Source organism: Colletes gigas, unplaced genomic scaffold, assembly GCF_013123115.1.
Source record: "Colletes gigas isolate AHSC1104 unplaced genomic scaffold, ASM1312311v1 Colletes_gigas_Sc00027, whole genome shotgun sequence".
NCBI classification, from domain to species: Eukaryota; Metazoa; Arthropoda; class Insecta; order Hymenoptera; family Colletidae; genus Colletes; species Colletes gigas.
Genome location: NW_025106656.1, coordinates 2078998 through 2100369, shown reverse-complemented (window position 1 = coordinate 2100369; position 21372 = coordinate 2078998). Strand labels below are relative to the sequence as shown.

At 37.2% G+C, this 21372-nt stretch overlaps 6 protein-coding genes across 7 annotated transcripts in view; 1 reads left to right on the top strand and 5 right to left on the bottom strand.

Annotated features, from left to right (window-relative positions):
- Positions 1–4807, bottom strand: part of LOC122401743 (receptor-type guanylate cyclase gcy-4-like) — a 34344-nt gene extending 29537 nt beyond the window's left edge. The window contains exon 1 of the mRNA XM_043404078.1: positions 4221–4807. The gene's annotated coding sequence lies outside the window, so the exon portion shown is untranslated. The remainder of the gene's footprint in view (positions 1–4220) is intronic.
- Positions 4808–6143: 1336 nt separating this feature from the next.
- Positions 6144–7378, bottom strand: LOC122401679. Its single transcript, XM_043403958.1, has 2 exons — positions 6320–7378; positions 6144–6245 (listed from the first exon to the last, which is right to left on the bottom strand). The coding sequence occupies exons 1-2, from the start codon at positions 7376–7378 to the stop codon at positions 6144–6146; spliced, it is 1161 nt and encodes a 386-aa protein (XP_043259893.1).
- Positions 7379–8120: 742 nt separating this feature from the next.
- Positions 8121–10040, bottom strand: LOC122401677. The gene is made up of 4 exons (XM_043403957.1): positions 8968–10040; positions 8609–8695; positions 8275–8284; positions 8121–8146 (listed from the first exon to the last, which is right to left on the bottom strand). Exons 1-4 carry the CDS (start codon positions 10024–10026, stop codon positions 8121–8123), a joined length of 1182 nt encoding a protein of 393 aa, XP_043259892.1. The 5' UTR covers positions 10027–10040.
- Positions 10041–10517: 477 nt separating this feature from the next.
- Positions 10518–11513, bottom strand: LOC122401676. The gene is made up of 3 exons (XM_043403956.1): positions 11010–11513; positions 10700–10786; positions 10518–10598 (listed from the first exon to the last, which is right to left on the bottom strand). Exons 1-3 carry the CDS (start codon positions 11511–11513, stop codon positions 10518–10520), a joined length of 672 nt encoding a protein of 223 aa, XP_043259891.1.
- A 1111-nt stretch (positions 11514–12624) lies between these two features.
- Positions 12625–14047, bottom strand: LOC122401675. Its single transcript, XM_043403955.1, has 4 exons — positions 14029–14047; positions 13075–13565; positions 12749–12835; positions 12625–12690 (listed from the first exon to the last, which is right to left on the bottom strand). The coding sequence occupies exons 1-4, from the start codon at positions 14045–14047 to the stop codon at positions 12625–12627; spliced, it is 663 nt and encodes a 220-aa protein (XP_043259890.1).
- Positions 14048–15681: 1634 nt separating this feature from the next.
- Positions 15682–20404, top strand: LOC122401684 (structural maintenance of chromosomes protein 5). Of its 2 annotated transcripts, none has more exons than XM_043403971.1 (13): positions 15682–15859; positions 15946–16273; positions 16333–16671; positions 16760–16888; positions 16962–17169; positions 17380–17511; positions 18299–18361; positions 18440–18816; positions 18900–19307; positions 19390–19617; positions 19695–19874; positions 19934–20029; positions 20105–20404. In XM_043403971.1, the coding sequence occupies exons 1-13, from the start codon at positions 15801–15803 to the stop codon at positions 20252–20254; spliced, it is 2697 nt and encodes an 898-aa protein (XP_043259906.1). In that variant the 5' UTR covers positions 15682–15800; the 3' UTR covers positions 20255–20404. The 2 variants fall into 2 exon arrangements, with proteins under 2 accessions (XP_043259906.1, XP_043259904.1); XM_043403969.1 differs by having other exon boundaries at positions 17837–18361.
- Positions 20405–21372: the final 968 nt, after the last annotated feature.

Sequence of the window (21372 nt, the reverse complement as noted above, 5' to 3'; positions counted from 1 at the left end):
GGTCTCGAACCCAGTTCATTGATAAAAAGAAATCTACGGGAGTTTCAGGCCATCCTCCAAGAAAAGAGAAAAATGGCTTCTCGAAACACACATCCCTCATATAGTCCGGGCCACGATATAGCGAGGTCGTAAACTCGAGTAGGTGTCAAAGTTTACACGTTTCAACACCCGAAATAAGTGAATTGACAGAAATACGAGCAGCTAAGGGCCTTAGGCCATAGTCAGGGCCGTACGAAGAAATGTTTTATTGTGTCGCCATTTTTAGAAAATTATTTTTAGAGATATTGTAACAGATAAAGATCTTACTCAAGTCTTTAATATGTAAATGCAATATATGCATGTAGAAAATGAAAAAAGATATAGAAAGACATTCAGAAAGGCACCCTCAAGCAAGATGTCATGTATGGCCCTAAGTGCCGTAGCAGTAGTCGGCCCCAACCCTCGAGAATTTAATTTACGACCTAGCTATATCGTGGCCCGGACTATACAATAAAAATTACGTTTTCTACGCGTAAGTTTTCATTATAATGTCCCGAAGAAGGCCTTCAACGTCGACGGAAAAATCTACGTTTGCGAAAATGGCTCTCGCCGCCAAAAACGAGTCTTCAGGTATTTTTCTCCCCATTTTAGTGACTTAAGGACACACTATGTTCGAGGTACGGCACGGTTTGGATAAAGGTTTTATTGTATTTACTCGGCCAGAGGCCCATCGAGGACCTTTTCCTCCCTCAGGCAGCTGGTTTTCTACCTCTGAACGATTCTTGGAACCTTACAGACGTTTTCTTCCGTAATACTTCCTAAATACACAGTACTTCTTTTATTAAAATGTCTTTGATTTTAGGCCATGGTCTATAAAATGAATACTATGTATACATTTGTATACTTTGATGTTTACCAAGACACAAGTGTTGTAAGGAAACTCTAGAAAGATAAACAATAGAAATGGGACTGAGGCCAAAAACAATTGAGAAACACTGTGTTGGAGCACATTCGCAACAGAATAAATTTCCAACAAGAATACAAATGGTCGTACGAATACGCTTTCAAAGATCGTTCATAACGAAACAATGATAGTGGCTATGCTTGTTTGTAAATATGGGAGGATAGTTATACAACTGCAACACGAATCTTATCTAATTAACCGTTAGGAGATTAAGCTAACTCGACAAAGAACAGAGAAACAACAATATCCCTTTGAAACGAACTAACAGTCTATGAAATTTAAACACAGAACTTTACTACCTTTTTTTTAATCGCTAAAACCCACAATCGAGAATATTGTTCGATACTTCAAAGTGTCGGTGGTGCGCGATAGATTGCACAATGCTAAGAGTGAAACGGTGTAAACATGATTTATCGAGAAAGACTTATCGAAATAAAAATAAATCAAATAGTTTCGTGATCTATATTAATCACGTTATGGCGTGACGATCGTTTTCTTTGAAAGTAAAAAACACTTATTTTGTACGTGTTGGATTTCCTAGCCGTTCCACGATGTTACAAATATCATCTCCAGTGACGACTGCATATGTCTAGAGTTTCGTTTTAGTTTTGGCCATGGGTTTGGCAAATGGTGTTTATTATACAAAGATAAGAATTCGTCGCTAGGGAGAACTGCTCTTCACTTTTGCCTTTCTCCTGCGGGTGAACTTCAAAATTCATAAACAGATCTCATAGAGAACGGATCTCTAAGATATACCTTTACGTATTTAATTAGAGTGAAATTCTACTATTAAATATTAAGAGTACGGACACAACAAATTGAAACCGAAAAGAAATTCGATGTATTACATCCAATAGCGGATCTCGAGAACTATATTTTCGAACCTCCTTTTCTTTGCCATGAAAACAAACTATTTTCTGTCTATAAAATTGCGCGCTACGTTGAACGGAGCATACCCTATATTCATTATGTTATTTCCTCCACATCGCGTCCTGAACTTTTTTTACGAGGCGTAATGTATTTTTATACTCGGTGTACAGGTTTAGCTGTGACTCACTGTGTGTATTGAAATTTATACACGCGGCGCCCTGGATTCGTGTAGGTACGACGTGCACGCCGGTCAAGATGCTAGAAGATTCAATTTGTGCTCGTGGAGGCGAGACACAATGTCAACGACAGACGAGATTTCCATGGAAATCGAAAACAAGATCCAACAGCCGCGAGTCAAGACCAGTTCGTGAGCAAACAAGTTTTTTAAGCTCACAAATCATTGACAGTACGATAGCAATTCAATCCTATCTAGCAGAATACCATGACAATGACTATCGTAAGCAAGGTCGACCGATTGGAGCAGAGACACAGCCTGAAAGAGTGAGAGGAGGCGTCGACAAGGCCGTGCACGGCCGATGAAACAGGAAAAAGTAACCGATTCTGTCTCGATTATAGAGCAGGGATTCTCAGTGAGGACCTTAGGATCCCTCTAGTGAAAAAAAAAAAATGAAGCAATCCTGACACTACGTTTTTTTCAATACATTCCTCGAGTGTCAAGAATTACGTTATCCACTCAAAGTCCACCGAGCAGATGTCAAGAACTGGGGAAACGCTGCTCAGCGTCGTTCCTGAACATCGTTCAAAGCCTTTGACAAATTCTGGCACGTGGGGTCTTTATATAAACTCAAGAACACACTCCCTTGACGACGCCCCTTTTAGGAATGATACTTTTACCGTGGAATATACGGTCTCCGAACTCGCTAAAATCAACTCTAGTAACTCGACTTAAGTTTCTAATTTTCTATGTAAACTATCTAACTTTCAAAAATTATTTTGATTTTTCGAAAATTCCGTTACCATTTGCGTGGGAAAACGTTACGGACACGAGTTTCACGTGCGATCAGCTGACCGGGAATACAAATGGCGCGTGTCCGGACATCGAGAGACTCGAACTGCTTGTACGTCGAAAACGAAGCCTAAGATTGCAAAGTGATAAAGGACTTTTAGTTTTCTTTTCGCGCTGGGAATGATTGAGTTTCAGTTTGTCTTGTAAAACACGTTGTAATAGTGGCATTCTAACGCATTTTGTCTAAATATTGCGTAAAGGCTAGAGAAAACAATTTGCCTACCAGTCCTTCAGTCCTTCTAAACAACGAATCTATACCAAGATCTGAAAAGGTCAAATGCCTTGGCATGAACATAGATAAAAGGCAAATCTGAAAACATCATCTTCAGCAAACAAGATAGTAGATGAAAATAAAGTTGAATAAAATTTACTGGCCACTGGGGTCATCGATAAAAAGTTTCGATTGAAAACAAATTTCTCCTAAACAAAATCGTTCTAAAACCGGTTTGGACGAATGGAATTCTACTTTGAGGATGCACTAAGTCGACCAACATTTTGCATTCTCGAATATAAGTATATTTTGTTAAATATCGTTGATATTGATGACTTCTCTCTTCGAGACACAGTCATCCGATATACTTATTCAATTATAATTTGCAAATTGTAGAGACCAGTTTAGTCGTAAAAAAAAAAGGAAGACTTCAAGAAAAATGCAATGAAAACTGATCTTGGGGAACAAAGAGTCTCTAAAGGCACCGCGCCACGCGTCACGGCTATCAGACGAAAATATTTGTTCGCACGGGAGATATGGACGATGTGAAGGCGGACTTTCAAAACATACGTCTGAACCGCACGACAAATAAACGCTCAGCGTTCATTTGGGACGCGAAATCTTATCGATCTTCGGCGAAACGAGCTCGATAACGTGTTCTTTTGCAATCACTATGGTCTTACAGCCACTGTTTACTAACCTGCAGACGCGCTAAACATTCTAACGATACCTTCCACAAAAACGGTACACTATTCGAACAAAAACACACTGTATACAGGATGAGGGTGGAAGGTATATGTACATTACCCCACTTCATCTGAATTTTGATTTTCATTGACAAAAAGATCGTAAAAATGTAATTTTTCTAAAATCGAAAGTACTCCAAGTTTGAATCATCACAGAACCTCCACTATTGTATGACAGTTTCGTTCATTGGACGATGTCAACAAGGGAAGGGTGTGATCTTCGAGCAACAGGTTGGGGGCAGTAACAAGACTAGTCTGTGCAAAGCTATTACTGATTGAATCAGTTATCACAGAAATTGCGAGCATGGTACACTGTATCGTTACGCAAAAATGGAGTTGCTCCGTTTGGTTGACTCGTCGGTTCGCGCGCGAAAGTCGATGTTTCGAATCGAGACGAATCGAGGAGGCGATCCTGATACTTACTTCATCACGTGTAAATCACTTTGGAATCTCCCGCGCATCCACCGGTTTATTCGCTCTCCAAAAGGCCCATCAAATAGTTGAGAATGGCTCGCACGGCATACCGCGACTCACTGTACGTATACAGTCATACGTAAGTACGTGGCTCTGCCCGCGTCGTGCAAACAGAAGCATTACCACCGATGGATGGCTGAACATCGATGGAACGTTCGATTTCCACGCATTGCTCTTCCGCGGAATTTCATGCGCCCCCGATTTCCAAGATTCACTGGCCGTTTATCTAATCGCTCCAGCGCTTCCAAACGGACGAACACTTTTACTTTTTCGCGCGGACACTCGAGGGAACTGTTTTGCTCGCAGCGAGTCGCTCCTGTTCACTAGTGTCTATGTGTAAAATTACTCTTCGCGGTAAACGGCCGAGAATCGTTTAGTTCGCAAAGTAATTCTCGCGTCGTACGCCTTGTCTCGCAAAGTCAAAACGTCGTCTCGCGATTCGTTTCGGCGTTACGTGCACGCTTATTTGATAATAAACAACAGTCGACCGCGTAAATTGGCACGACTGTCGGGCGCACACACGTTTACAGCGCGGCTGTTGGCGCAACACTGACGAACTGCGTATCGGTCATAACTAACGGCGCCTTCGGCGGGCACGATGACTCGCGCAGTCGCGTGATCGCTTACTCGACGGAATCGGTCGCCTGTTTACCGCCAGAATTAGACAAAAGGGGCGAGCTCGTGATTAAGGTACTAGTCGGATGGCGAATACAGTATTGTCTCTCTATAGCCGCGCGTTTTCGGATTCTCTATAGACGCGAAGCTATCCCCACTACTTCGTTTGTAATCACCGCGCCGCAACATCGGGTATCGGATATCAAACAGAAAGCCGAAGAAAAGTCGACGAGCCCCATCCCCCTTGAACGCTCGAGCGTCAAATCAAAGAAAGCCGAATAGACTACTCGTCTCTCAAGTTGCGTGCGCCCGGTCCCGACACGCGCGGCTATAGAGAGACAATACTGTATTCGGTTTTATGTGATTTCAGGTGCAATTATATTTTTTTTCAAACGCGTCGAGCAATCTGAGGTCCTTTATTCTCGAGTCTGTCTTTCTGAAGAATAAATTCTGAGATATTTGTCGATGGATCCAATGTAGTATACAAACGATAGTTAAGTAAAATATTCATCGATTCTATAATTGGACATGATTGGGTACACTGAGCAACAGATGATTGATTGTATCTTTCACGCTACCACCTGAAACAAAAGGCTGTGAATACACTTTGCCTTTGTAAAAAAGAAACCTAACACGATCACCAGTTTGTAACGCTTGAACTGATATTGGAAATCGATCGAATAGAATGGTTCGTCACACGAAGACTCGTTAGCCACTTTGTTCGTTCGATTGTTCCCCGAAATACAAGAAGATATCGATGTTTAAATGCTATGACAGGTTTGGTAACATAATTGACAGTATCGTTTGAATCTTGCGCTTTATTGGTCATATTTACTCACAAATACGTCTGACAATTGTTACGAGCGTCTCCATATAAACGTACGACGTTGTCTATCATAAGGATGACAAATAATTGGTTTGATCATTGGAAAGATTGTTAACCTGATTTTGACAAGCTATGGCGTTGAGCAAAAATTGGAATAATATTAAAAGATACATCACGATGGATCCTGTGATCTACAAACAAACGTTCGTTGATGTAATTACCATAAATCTCCACGATACGTACTGACAAGAGAACCACATGGAAATGTAAAGTTCGGAATTTAACGAAATTTTTATTTTTTCTCGTAAATTATCTACCTCCACTTATGGCAGAATGTGGTCAAATATTTCACGATTCTCCGTCTATGCTATTTCGTTAAAATCCGAACGTTACTCCTCATTCGTGTGATTCTTCTGTGTCGCTCAGCTATCTCACAAAAGTGTTACCTGTGTAAGAAGCGCTGCGTTCATCGTGACAAATCTCGCAGAGAACGTATTATCTCGCTGCAGTACTTGAAGAGAAAATAGCTCCAACTATAATTTTACGAGTAGATTAGAAATAAATCAATATCGCGCAATTGACAACGTCAACGCCGTTAAACGATTACCTCGTATTTCACCAACCTATCAGTAACATGGCTACAGACATCGTGAATGGTAGCACCGATTTCCAGCGCCTGATTTTTCGCAGTTTCGCAGGCCCAAATTAACAGCATGAATTTGATCATGGTGTAGAATATGCTTGGAAGAAATTGCACATACGAAAACTGTGTCGTCAAGTCCACAATAAAATTTTCGTTCAACCGTAGGAGAAAGAAGTACAAGTTGAAAGTGATTACGGTGAACGTCGTAACCGTCAAGATGACAATGTGCACGAGAAACGTTTTATTTAACAATTGAACAACGTCGCTGATACACAGGTGTTTCTCCTCCAAATTTTTCACTTTCATCAACAACAAGGTATTCCTTTGTTCGTTACGCGGAGCCTCATCCATCACTGACGTATTCGATTGCAATTCATCTTTCGTCCAAGGTTTGTTTAATCCTTCAAGATTTTCGTTTACTTTTCTGAAGCAAGCTTTCAGGACGCACACGCAATTCATGTAATACATGTCCAATAAAAAGCACACCGTCATTAAATATAAAAAAGTAAGATGTCGCACGGTACGGAAGAGGTTCTGTTTAAAACAATTCGGTAAGTGAACGGCCAGAAATAGGAGGCCAAAAATGTCCTTCGTGTGAAAGAGTTTCGCAAGATCGTTGAAATCTTTGGGTGATAATATCTGGGACGTTTTGGAGATATTCTGAAGAAGACACAACGTCGGCCGAGTAAGAACGTACTTTACCACGATGTCGAACCCTCCCAAGAATAGAGAAAAATTAGCGAGCAATGTACCGGGTGTGTTGTAGTACATTAGGGAGCCAAAATTTACTTGATAAATTGTAACGGATAAGGCAGCTATGAAAATAAGAAGTATGAGGGTCGAGTAGACAAACCTTATTCCCGAGAATACGTATCTGGACGATTCGTATTTGTAGGGGAAAAGTCCAAAAACGAGATTCGTGCGGAAGTTAAAGCACATTAGCGACTCGAAGTCCGTGGCACGTAATAGTCTCCATGTTTTATGTTCACCGAAAGGTGCGATTTTTGCGAAATTTTCAAACATCTCAAAATTCGAGCCTCGTTTCGACTGGCCACACACTTTAATCGACGAACGTGCAACGCGAAATACCTTGTTAACGACAATGCAAACAAACCGATCGCGTCTTCGTTTATTTATGTACATCGGCCGTTTTTTAAACAAACCACTTAATGTGATAATACATGAGATTATAGTACAGTTTGAAAGGCTGTTGCGATGATTTACGGTTCTAGTAAGTAAATTCAGCAAGTATTTAAAAAATGTAAGATGAAGATGAATAAATAATGAGAAAGTGGGACATTCGGCTGACAATGAAGAATATACTGCTAAATCGTCGCCGCTGATGCGATGAGAATGCTTTTAGCGCAATGAAAATTACGTGACGTTGTCAGTTTGTAATTTATGTCAAAAAGTCTCAAGTCATCCATGTTAATTAATTCTTCGCGATAACAAAGGATGTGCCATTCGAGTAGCAATTTTTGACACTATCGCAGTATTTTCCTAGCCTGGGCATTGCGAGTCTTCCTTCAACGTGATTTGACAAGAAGAAATTGTATCAATGAATTCGTAAGTAAACTTACAATGCAAAACCACGACCATTGTCTGATCAAAACTAAGTTTGTGGGATCAATTGAACTAAGTTTCGAACGAGGATGCTGAAATATTCCAACTTTGCCGCTTGAAAAACACCAATGCTAGAATAACGTCTCGTAAAAGCATCTCGTGGCAGATTTAAGGTGACGTAATTGACAATGTCGTTCAAATCTTACTGTTTATTGATGATGGTTATATCTGCACACAAACGCAGTTACACTAACTACAGACAACATTATGTTTTTGGAAACATTGTTAATCCAGATTTTCGCAAGCTATAGCGTTCAGCAAAAATTGAAATAATATCAAGAGATACATCACAATACCTCCTGCAATCTACAAACAAACGTTCGTTGCTGTGATTATGATAAATTTTTACGTACAAGAGAATCAGGCGAAGAAAAAATTCAGAACTTAATAAGTAGTTGACCCTGCTTGGCCGGAATCCTAGAGGGTTAATTGCTTATTATGTACTGAAAAATAAAAACTAATCGTCTTTCCAGCTCTGCACAATACTTTGTCCTGCAAGACGAGATTCTCTGAAAGTAACGTTCTCTTTCCATATCAGTGGACAATTACGATTTTAATTCATAATTCTCTGTTCTTGTGTGATTCTCTTGTAAACGTCATCCGATTACTCTGCAATACTCTTCGTTTTACCTGCGTAAGAAGCGCTGCGTTCATCGTAACTGCTCTCGCGGAGAACGTGTTGTCCCGTTGCAGCACTTGAAGTGGAAATAGCTCCAACTATAAATTTGTGAATTGCCTGTCAATAGGTTGTAAACAAGTCCATCAGTCTTATGTGGCACAATGCCAATTGACAGTCTCCGATTTTTATGAGCCTTGGCACGCGAACAGAACACTGCAAGATACATTCATAGAAGTATCGAAAAGATATCGATACTCTTAATATCTACGTTTCACTACCAAGTTAGAATCGAAGATTGACAATTGGATTATGTACCTTATTAATGATATCAGTAGTCTGATCTCTATCATTGTTAACCCTATATGATTACCTCGTGTTTCATCAACGTATCAGTAGTATTGCTGCGGGCATCGTGAACGGTAGTACCAATTTTCAGTGCTTCGTTTTTCGCAGTTTCACAGGCCCAAATTAACATCATGAATTTGCTCATTTCGTACAATATGCTTGAAAGAAATTGTATGTACCAAAACTGTGGCTGCAGATGCTGACCAAAACTTCTGTACATCCTAAGAATAACAAAGTACGAGTTAAATGTGACAATGATGAACGTCGTGATGACCAAGGTAACAATCTTTACGAGAAACGTATTATTCAACAATTGAACAACGTCACTGATCTGCAGATGTTTCTCCAACAAACTTTTCAACTTCGTCAGCAACAGAGTATTCCTGTGTTTGTTTCCTGGGGCTTTCTCCACCCATGGTATTTCCGAAACAGATACATCATTCGTTGAAGATTTATTCAATTGTTCGAGGCATTCGTTCACTTTTTTGAAGCAAGCTTTCAGGACGCATACACAATTCATGTAAGACATGTCCAACAAAAAATTCACTATCATTAAATATAAAAAAGTGAGATGTCGCGCAGTAACGTAGGCATTCCCTTTGAAACAATTCGGTAAGTGAATGGCTAAAAATAGGAAGCCAAGAATGTCCTTCGTGTGAAAGAGTTTAGCGAGATCGTTGAAATCTTTGGGTGATAATATCTGGGACGCTTCCAAGAGATTTTTAATAACGTGCAGCCTCGAAAGACTACAACACTGCATCACCACTGTCGCCATAACGTAGAAGATTAAAACAAAATTCGTGTCGATTTTCGAGGTTAGTGCAGAGTACGACAAATTGCCAAAGTTCATTTCGTATAATAGAAATAGCATGAGCCCAACCAAAATAGGAATCGTGGCCACGGAACAGACGAAGCGTTTTCTCGATAATACGTATCTGGTCGATTCCCACTTGTAAGGGAAAAGTCCAAGGGCGAGACTGATACAGAAATTAGGGTACATCAGCGAGTCGAAGTCCGTGGCGTGAAATAGCTTCCATGTTTTGCGACCGTTGAAACTTTCGATCTTCTCTAACTTTTTGATCATTGTTCGATGTTAAACTCGAGCACTGTGTCTCGATCAAGGATCGAGCCTTCTTACGACTGACCACGTTTTCATGCAATTTGACCGACGAACGTTCAATTCATCGATTTTTCGTTTATTTAAAACAAACCACTTAATGTGATAGTGTATAATCGTAGGCGAAGGACAGTTATAATAATTTACAGGACTTGGAAGTACAATTTCAAAGTGTACGATGTTCGTAAAAAAATAATAGGAAATTGTGACTTTATCTGACGACGTAGGATATGATGTCGACGTAGACGCGATGAAAGTGCTTTTATCTTAATGAAAGTTACGCGACATCGGTTCGTTTATCCCAAAAAGACACATTATTTAAGGTGACGCAATTAACAATGTTGTTTGAGTCTCGCCATTTATTCGTCACACTTACACTCGTTGCTTATAAGTAATTTTGTAAATGCGCTCGACGATCGTTATCAGCTGCATAAAAACATGTAACTTCGGCAAAATTGTCAATCCGGATCTTTACAAGCTATGGCGTTGAGCAAAAATTGGAATAATATCAAAAGATACATCACAACACCTCCCATGATCTACAAACAAACGATAAATCATCACAGTACTATAAGGACCCCATGAATTTCGAAATTTAACCGAACGGGAGTATCGGAAAATATTCAATCTGCAATCTCACCTGCATAAGAAGTGCTGCGTTCATTGTGACCACTCTTGCAGAGAATGTATTGTCTTGTTGCAATATTTGAAGAGAAAATAGCGTCAACTGTTATTTTACGAGTAAATTGTAAGTAAGTGGTAAAGATATATGTACACAGGTTCTGGGAACACCACCCAATTGACAATCGTCGATTTTAGTTTTACATGGATAGAACATCGAAAAACACGTATTTGTTCTTCTCCTCTGCTATTCACATTCGACAAGCGAAGAAAAATAGTCAATTGGCTGATGTTGCTTGTTAGTGGCGTTAATATCTTTGAATAATTACCTCGTGTTGCACCAACGTATCATTAGCATTGCTGAGAGCATTATGAACGGTGATACCAATTGCTAGCGCCTGATTTTTCGCGGTTTCACAGGCCCAAATCGACATCATGAATTTGATCATGAAGTAGAACACACTTGTGAGGAATTGAAAATACCATATTTGTTTTGCCAAATCCGATGGTAAACCATTATTTATCCATAGAATGTAATAGTACAGATTGAAAGTGACGTTGACGAACGTCAAAATTGACAAGGTGATAATATGTATGAGAAACGTTTTATTTAATAATTGAACAACGTCGCTGAGACGCAAGTGTTTCTCCTCCAAGCTTTTCACCTTCATTAACAACATGGTATTCCTTTGTACGTCGCGTGGACTTTTTTCCACCCATTGTGTTTCCGTATAATCTATATCTTTTGTCAGAGATTTGTCTATTTGTTCAAGATTTTCGTTTACTTTTCTGAAGCAAGCTTTCAGAACACACACGCAGTTCATGTACAACATTTCCAATGAAAAGGACGCCATAAGGAGATAAAAAACTGTGAGTTCTCGCACAGTTAAGTAAACGTTCGCTCGAAAACAATTAGGTAAGTGGACGATCAGAAATAGGAAGCCAAGAATGTCCTTCGTGTGAATAATTTTCGCGAGCTCGTTGAAATCTTTCGATGATAATATCTGGGATGTTTCGGAGATGTTCTGAAGAACACACAACGTCGAACGGGTAAGTATGCGCATTACTACGAAGTTGAATCCACCCAAGGTTAGAGAAAAATTAGCGAGCATTATAACGGGTGTTTTGTGGTACACTAAAACGCCAAAATTTAATTGATAAATTGTAACGAACAACATAATTATGAAAGTGATTAATGTGAGCATGGAGTAGACGAATCGTATTCTTGAGAATATGTATTTGGACGATTTATACTTGTAGGGAAAACATCCAAAGACGAGATTCATGCAGAAATTAGGATACATTAACGAATCGAAGTCTGTGACGTGCAATGGCCTCCATGTTTTGCGAAATTGCAAATTTTCAATTTTCGATACATTTCCAATCATCGTTCGATATTAAACACGAAAACTGTGTCTCGATCGAAAATCGAGCCTCCTTTCGACTGAGCACGTTTCACACAAACTAACCGATGGCATGCGACGCGAAATAACTTGATAGTAGGAATCCAAATAAACTAATTGCCTTTTCGTTTATTCATGGACATTTACGCATTTGAAAACGAATCATCTAATGTAATAATCCACGATCAACAATGCAGACCACTCGAAATGCTTTTCCAATGGTTTACGATCCCAGAAAGATAATACAATATGAAAGTGTAGGATGATCGTGAATAAACAATGCGAAAATGTACGTCACTTAACCATCGGACAGTGGCCCACAACGAAGTTTATCGCATTAAATCGTCGACGTTGACGCGTCGAGAGAACTTTTAACTTAATGAAATTTACTTGATCTTGTCTGTTTATAATTTATTTCGAAAATATACATCCCTCGAGTCGTCCATGTTAATTAATTCTTTGCGATAAAGATAAGTAAATTAAACTGCAATCGTCGAAACCATCGTGGTATTTTCCTATCCTGGATACCACGAGTCTTCCATTAACAAGGTTTGACGAGGAGGAATTGTATCAATATCAATAGATAAGTTGTAATCGTGCTTACTACCTGTAAATAAACTTACAATGCAAAATCGCGGTTCAACGACAACGTTCTCTAGATTTACCTTTGTCAACAGGGTTGCATCTATCATAAGCCCCTTTGCGGAGAACGTGTTGTCCTGTTGTAAAACTTGCACGGAGAATAATTCCAACTATCCAAGAATGGAGAAAGCGGGACACTAATTAAAAATATTCTTCAATTTTTATTGCGTTTTTACGCATAGATCAAATTCAGTTGGCCGCCCATTCTAGTTCAAATTGTAGATAAAATTGAAAATATCAAAGTTTTAAAGTAGTAAGCCACTATAGCAACCCCCGTTGTATCATAGCATGTAGATAATAGTCTCGGACGGCTAACTGATTTCGAATCTACTCGATCGTTTTGCCTTACTTCCGTGGTCAATTTTTCGTCGAAAATGATTACGAGAGTTCGATGAATGTTGGAAACAACCTTTTTCGCTTGGTCCATGGCAGTCTCGCATGCCCAAACCATTACGACCAAGTTCAAAAAATAAAACACCACGCACACCAACTGCAAGGACCACCATACCTGTGGGTCCTCGCTGTATTCGACCATTAAACAAAAGTACAGATTAAACGTGATATCGACCAACGTCAATGCAATCGTGCCGATAACCTCCTCGCTGAACACTTGGTTTATTAGCTGAACAACAGCGCTGATCTCTAAATGTTGTCTCTTCAAGGTTCTTACTTCCGCGAGTAGCATAGAATTTTTCTGCGTGTGATATACCCTCCTTAGGAGATGGGGTTCGTCGTTGATCAGAGTTCCTCTCAATTTGATGAGAGACTCGTTTATCTCCCAGAAACTCGCTTTCACCACGCGAACGTTGCTCACGTACAACGAGTTCAATGTCGCGGTCACTAAGAACAAGTACCAAATAGTTAAATTGATTATCACTGTTCCCATGAATATGTACTTTAGGAAGAGAAGTAGTGGAAGATATTTTATTGCATCGTTTAGTAATGCCCATTTCATCGTTTTGTAGAAAGTTTCCGAAGATAATGATTGAGCCAAATTAAACACTCTCTGAAGCACTTTTAATTTCGTTCGGCTTGAAGCATAACCCGAACAAATGTTCATGAAACCGAAACCTATAATCATGTAACAATGCACTTGTACGGATAAGCGATCGAAATTAAAGTCGATCGCATTGAGCTGGTATATGCTGTAGATAATGGAACTCGAATGAACAGTTATCACGAACGTGGACCAAATGAACTGTATCCTGGAGAACACGTACCCGGACGATTCGATCTTACAAGGTAAATAACCGAAGAAGCGAAGAAGCCAAACGTAAAAGTGTAACAACAATTTGAAATTTACGGCCCAAGGTAGTCTCCATATTTGATGAATTATGGATTTCTTGACCTTCATTGATCGACCAGACATTTGACAACTGTTTTGTCTAAAATAACGGCCACGCTGATTTTAAGTTTTACTCGCAAACTGAGATTTACTATTTTAGAGCGAAAGTAACTTAATTTTACATACAAAATTTGCGTTCTACTTAAAAGGTTTTCTTTCCTACTAAATAGTTCCGAGCACCGGAAGTTCAAGACTGTGAAAAAGTTGAATGTCGAAGGCGGACGTGGAGCGCAAAATAATATAATGCCAATGGAGTATGATTATTATGCCAACGTGGGACGTAAAGTGATGATATTTAATCATTTTTATGGATCTAATTCGATTAAAATGAGAAGAACCATCATTCGACGATGGAAACACGTTTTCCTATTACCATAATTTGATCGTAAAGGTCTCGTATGATTGCAACGAATATTACATTGCAAATTTTCAAGCGATGCATTAACGGCTACATTAAGCCAATTAGAATTAATCGATAGAGAGAATTCGAAATAAATTATTTTATCGGTTGTATCTATTTTTATCGCATGGTTACATCAGCATGTACTGCATTATTTTCATATCTTATTATCAAAATTTTTTACTGTTATATTCTCAAGTATATATGTATGTCCTTAAGATTGTTATATTTTACGTCAATGTATATCGTGCGTAGATTATTTTATCAATTTCCTGTTGCTTACTGCATTGTTACTAGATATAGCGATTTTACTTACATTGTATTATATATATTTTATATCTTTCTATTCACATAAAGAATTTGAGAAATACTTATGACTCTTAATTATACAATACATTTACCTATATACATATACATATAGTATAGTGCATTTATAGATATACATGTCGCGTCTCTAGGCCGCCACTATTTCTCTAGATCGCGTGAGGACGGGCGCGAAAGGCGGGAGGTACGAACACACACAAGACAGATAACAAATAAAATGTTTATTTCTACAACCACAACAATGCCTAACAAGTAACAAACAACAATTAAACGTATAACAATTAACGAACAAACGAGTAACATTAATGATAACGAACAACGGAAACGGATAACGAAAACGAATAGCGGAAAACAGTAAAATACAGAGCTTGAGATCGTGACGAAGCGGATGATGCTTTCGCGACATGTGGCGAGCTCGGAATAATTCTACGGAGGTTTTTTCGCGTAGCAATCAGGTCTTCTACGAACAAAAGTCGATTGATTAACAATTGCAATACTACCAGATGCGGCTACTGTTTTTAACCGTTGACTCCCTTGCAAGCGCAAAAAGAGGGCGCGACCGCAGCTCCTGCTTCTGGCTCCGCGGCCGCGACGGTGTCGCCACATCTATACGTGCGTCGAAACGCATGTTCGAAATTGAACGTTACTTGGTCGATCGCATGACTTTTTGAAAAGGGCCCTAGAATCGTGGCTTTCCTATCATTTTTCCATGAACAGAAAGCACATCGTGTTTACATCTCCACTTCTGTTGCAGTCCGCTGACTCACAGGTATTGGTCGAAAACGATGACGAAGATCGGTGACAGCCAATCAGCGAACTGCAGCAAGAGTGGGGATGTAAACACGTGTTGACGTTGTGCCCGGCTGTGCCTTCTTTTCTTAGAACGATAACTCGTATTGTGGCGCGTAACGGCCGCGAGAATTCTCTGAAAATACATCGAATTAACGTAATATTTAAACAGGGAAATAACTGTACTGCATTTAAATGCATTACACAAAAGTACATCATGAGTAATAGTTCCATTGAAAAAGGAATAATTACTTATATTTACTTAGCAAACTTTGTGTCAGTACTACATCTTAGTATTTTGTATTCATTTTTTTAACATCACTAAATAGTTATATATGTAATACTTATTTGTTTTATTGCAGAACATACAATGAAGTCGTTATAAAACCTGGGAGATATTTAAATGTAATTATTGGTCCCAATGGCACTGGAAAATCAACGATTGTTTGTGCAATTGTTCTTGGATTGGGAGGTAAACTTTCTACCATTGGACGTGCAACTCAAATTGCAGACTATGTAAAAGCAGGTTGTGAAGAAGCAACAATTACAATTCATCTTAAGAATGATGGAAACAAAGATATCGTTATTACTAGAAAATTTAATATACAAGGAAAATCATCATGGTTGCTCAATCAAAAACAATCAACCATAAAAGAAATACAAGATTTAACAAAAACTTTTGATATTCAGGTATTTAAAAATAATTTATATAAATGTAGCTTAAAATTTATTGTAATTTTCATTTTCAGATAGATAATCTTTGTCAATTTCTTCCACAAGACAAAGTGCAAGACTTTTCAAAAATGAATGCACAAGAATTGTTAGAAAATACAGAAAGATCAGTTGGTGATCCTATGATTATTGAACATCACAAACAGTTAATACAGTACAGATCAGAACATAAAGACCTAGAGGTACAGATAGCCCAGAAACAAAAATTATTAGCATCGAAAACTCAGATATATGAAGGCATGAAAGAAAGTGTTAGTAGCATAAAAGAAAGGAAATTAATTAAAAAGAAAATTGTGAGATTGAAACAGAAAAAGGCATGGATATTGTATGATCACAAACGCAAAGAACTACTTCAAGTAAAAATACAAAATTTTTTAACAAATTTTAAATACTCCAATACTATTTTTAAAATTATAATTTTCCAATAATGATATATACTTATAGCTAAAACAGGAAAAAGAAACAGCAGCAGCAGAAATGACGTCTTTAGAAACTGAAATGAAACCTACATGCGATTTAATAGAAAAGACAAAATCAGAAATTAAAGTACTCCAGAATTCTGTAACGGATAATGTGAGTTTATAGACTTTTGAATAAAAAATAAACTATAAGTGAAATCAGTTTCTTGAATGTCATATACTTTTAGAATAATAAAATTAACATGAAAGTTGCAAAACATAAAAAGCTGTTAGATGATATTTTGGATTGTGAAAATAATATCAGAGATTGTGGAAACAAGTGCAAGCAGAGAATTCAAATTGAAGAAACCAGAAACCATGATATTGATGTTGCAAAGCTACAAAAATACAAACTTGACAATGATTTGTCTCTCATGTTGAAAGATATTGGATCTGGTGAGTTTTATGTTTTAATTTAGATTATAATACTTCAAAGTGGTACAGGTATCCGCGTTTTTTCATTTAAAAACATTCATCTATAATTACGTATATATTTTTTTTTTTTAAATAAAATTGCTCCAAAACCGCGTAACTCGAGCATTGCAGCAATTTTTTTCCGCGTAACTCGAGAGATACCTGTATATTTTCTAAACATTTATTTTATAGAGGAAACTTTAAAAAAACAACAGCAAGAAACAGTATCCAAAATAGAAGAGCAGAGGGGTATTATTAATATGTTAACAAGTAAAAACGTGGCATTAAAACAAGAAGAGGAGCGCATACATTTCGAAATTAGAGGTAAATTTTTTACTTCTAATATGGTGCATTAGCACGGATTTGGGCCCTATTAATAGGTTATTAAAGACATTTTTGCTACTATTAAAATATAATAAAATATATCAGTATGTATCTCTATACAAAATTGTGCAATCATATTGTAATTATAATTTTGATCAAATTAAAGATTATTTCTTCGAATGGCACTCGCGGTCGATCGTTCTAAAATTTAAAAGGGTTAAAAGGAAAAGGGCTTGCTAATGCATGCTATCCATTTTTAGCTTCGGGACTGATCTGTAAGGTATTATGAATTATTGTGAATTATATAGTAACATTAAATTTATAGTTCAAGAAACGGAACGGCAAGTTCTTAATATCGAAGCTAAACGATTAGAACTTTTGAGAAGAAGAAGTATCGATACCTATAAAGCAGTGCACTGGTTAAGAGAAAACCAAGATAAATTCTCTGGAGTAGTGCACGAACCAATACTACTTAACATAAACGTAAAAAATGCTTCATACGCGATGTATTTGGAAAATGTTATCGCGTTTCGTGATTTAATTGCATTCGTTTGTGAAAATAAACAAGATATGAACATATTACTACACCATTTAAGAGACAAGCAGAAACTACAAGTAAATGCTGTACATTCTGATCCTACAAAAAGGGTTTCCATGGTACCAACTATTCCTTTGGAAAATATTAAAGCCTTTGGTTTTACTCATTACTTAGTATCACTGATCGAAGCACCACCTACTATCATGAAATATTTAGTAAATATGTATAATTTAAACAATATACCAATAGGAACTACTCTTGTTGATAATAATATGGATCGTATACCTTCTACTATACGTTGTTATTTTAGCAGTAAGTAGAATGAATGTATGTTTGTATTGCTTTATTAAGTAATTAAAATTACTAGCATGTCTTCCTTTATATTTTCAGAAACAAACAATTATTCGGTCAGTACATCAAAATATACAGGACAAAAATCGATTAGTATGCAACAGGTATTCAGTACAAGAATGTTATCTATTGTCTTAGATCAATCAAAATTATTGAAGATTGACGAGAAGATAAAATTATTACGAGAAAGAAAAAGTAGCGTTTTCAAAAATATAGAACAAATCGAAGAACAGATATGCGGACAAAATAAAGAATTAGACAAACATAGGGCTAATAAAAATAAAGTTCATCAAGATCTTCAACAAATACAACTTTTGAAATCTAGAATATCTATGGTTCAGCAAAAACTCATAAATTTAGAAAATGAACGAACCAGTATTGAACAAATAAAAGAGTCTTATACTAATGAAATAAAGGTTTCACTTTTCCTATTATCCAAAGCAAAATAATAAATGCATATCAGTTTTCATTTAAAAATTAAAATATATCAATTCTCTAGGTGATATTGAATAAACAATTGGACGTTTATGAAAAGTATAATGTTGAACTAGAAGAATGTTCTAAATATATTACAACTAACCAACAAGTCGAATTGGCGTTAAAATTGCAGAATCGATTCTTAAGATTGAAAGTACATGAGTCTCAAGATTTAAGAGAGAAATTTAAAGCAGCGGAAGATACAATAAAGCGACTTAACTCGGAAATGCAATCTATGAAAAATGAAGTGCAAAGAATGTATGCAGATGCATTAGAAACTACTAATGGTATTAGCCCAAAAGAGAAGGCGTTCGCGCCAATAAACAAAGTTTTTAATAAATTACCACCAACTCTCGAAGACATTAATAAAGAATTAAATATTGCACAAGCAAAAGTTTTTTGTATGGGGCATGATACGGATGGTGAAAATGTTAGTATTATATAAATATCTAAGTAAGTTTTGAATCTAATGAATGGTTAATACGATGATTAATTGCGTATTTTTATGTCAGATATTGCACGAATATGAGAAAGTGGAAACAGAAATTCGTAATTTGAAAGATTTTGTTCAAAAGAAGATACAGGATGTAGAAACAACGACGCAGCAGATGGAAGCATTGCAGGAAGAATGGTTAAAACCGTTGTTAAATATCATTAAGAAAATAAATTCAAATTTTAGTACATACTTCGCAGCAATGGGTTGTGCGGGTGAAGTTACATTAGCGCAAGCAGAAAATACTGTGAGTCATCCTGAAGTAAAGCTAGATCGTATTTTTATTATTTAAAAAGCTATTGCGAAATTAATGCATACTTGTAGATGGATTTTGATCAGTATGGTATAAAAATCAGGGTAAAATTTAGAGATACCGATCAATTACAAGAACTAACAAGACATCATCAAAGTGGTGGAGAAAGAGCTGTAACCACCGCAATTTACATGATTTCGCTTCAAGAATTGTCAAGAGTACCTTTTCGATGTGTGGATGAAATTAATCAGGTAATTTTCACTACAAATAATTATGACTGTGTGTGTTTAAATAACTTGTTTCTTTGCAGGGAATGGATGCAGCGAACGAAAGACGCATATTTAATTTACTTGTACAAATGACAGGAAGACGAAACAGTTCTCAATACTTCCTACTCACGCCAAAAGTTGGTATACATTTCGTACTTTTTATTCCGTGAAAGTATATTTCTAACTAGTATATGAAATTTATTTTTATTTAGTTGGTACCTGACCTAGAATACTCAGAAACTGTAACAGTGCATTGCGTATTTAATGGCCCATTTATGGTAAACCATACGGAATTTGACATGAATGAATACTGTAAGCACCTTATGGAAAGAATGGGGAGAGAAAATGTAGATGACGATTAACTGTTAAAGATGTTTATATATTTAAGTATTACACAATACCAAAATGTGTACAACAGAGTTAGACAGTTACGTAAAACATAATTTATATATTTTTGCAAAATATTTGAAATGCAACTAATTATATGGAAATATATATGTTGCCCAGTACCTTCTCTTAATAATATCTGAATTATTCGAAATATTCGTTCACTTCCTTCCCTTCTTCTTTTTCTTTTTCTGAGCCTCTGGCCATGGAAACCCTCTGCATTTTAGTACATCCATAATATTATGACAAGTGTAGTAAGCATTTTCCATGACTTCCTCATTGAAGATGTCCATCGAAAATTTTGCCCTTCCACCACTTTTCCGCGATCTTTTTGTTCCCTTGCTTTTACCGCCGCCATTATTTTTACCGTTTTTCCCATTTTTACCGTTATTTTTGGCGTTTTTCTTTTTACCCTTTCCTCGCATCTTTCTAACCGACTTAGAACGTAAAGAATGGTGAAATTCTTATATCATCGCGCTTATATTCGCAGTGGTTGCTAACGCAGTCGGTTATTTCAATAATCGTTGCCACGTTTTGAAGTTATATCAATAATTTCAGTTTTATTTCTCGCAAGAAGGAATAAATATGCACGCAAGTATTTCTACGATACGGCACGGTACACTTTAGTCAGAATTAAATTAAAGTTCAAAGTCCCAGTTTTTCTGCGCACCCTTCCATTACTAGGGCGTAATGCAATTATGATAAACGAAAGAACTTTCGTTGTGGATCGAAACAATCAAACTTCACAGATTTCACTAGAAATATCTACTACACGCGTTATAAATGAAAACACGAACTGTAACTATCTTATAATATTTCTAAATATATGAAACGTGTTTAAGTATATACTTAAATTGATTAACGATCTTCGTGTACGACATTGTCTTAAAAACTGAGTCGGAGTAGACTTTAAGGTCGCTCGTTCGATCTGCAGAAACTCGTTTTCAAATCGAGCAACTATCGAAATATCGATTACGCGAATAGATCGAATGGCCTTGATCTTAGCAACGTCCTGAAGCATTCTTTCGAAATACTCGCGTGAAATTACAGGTCACTGACACAGGGACACGACATACGTATCTCTGATTTCTTT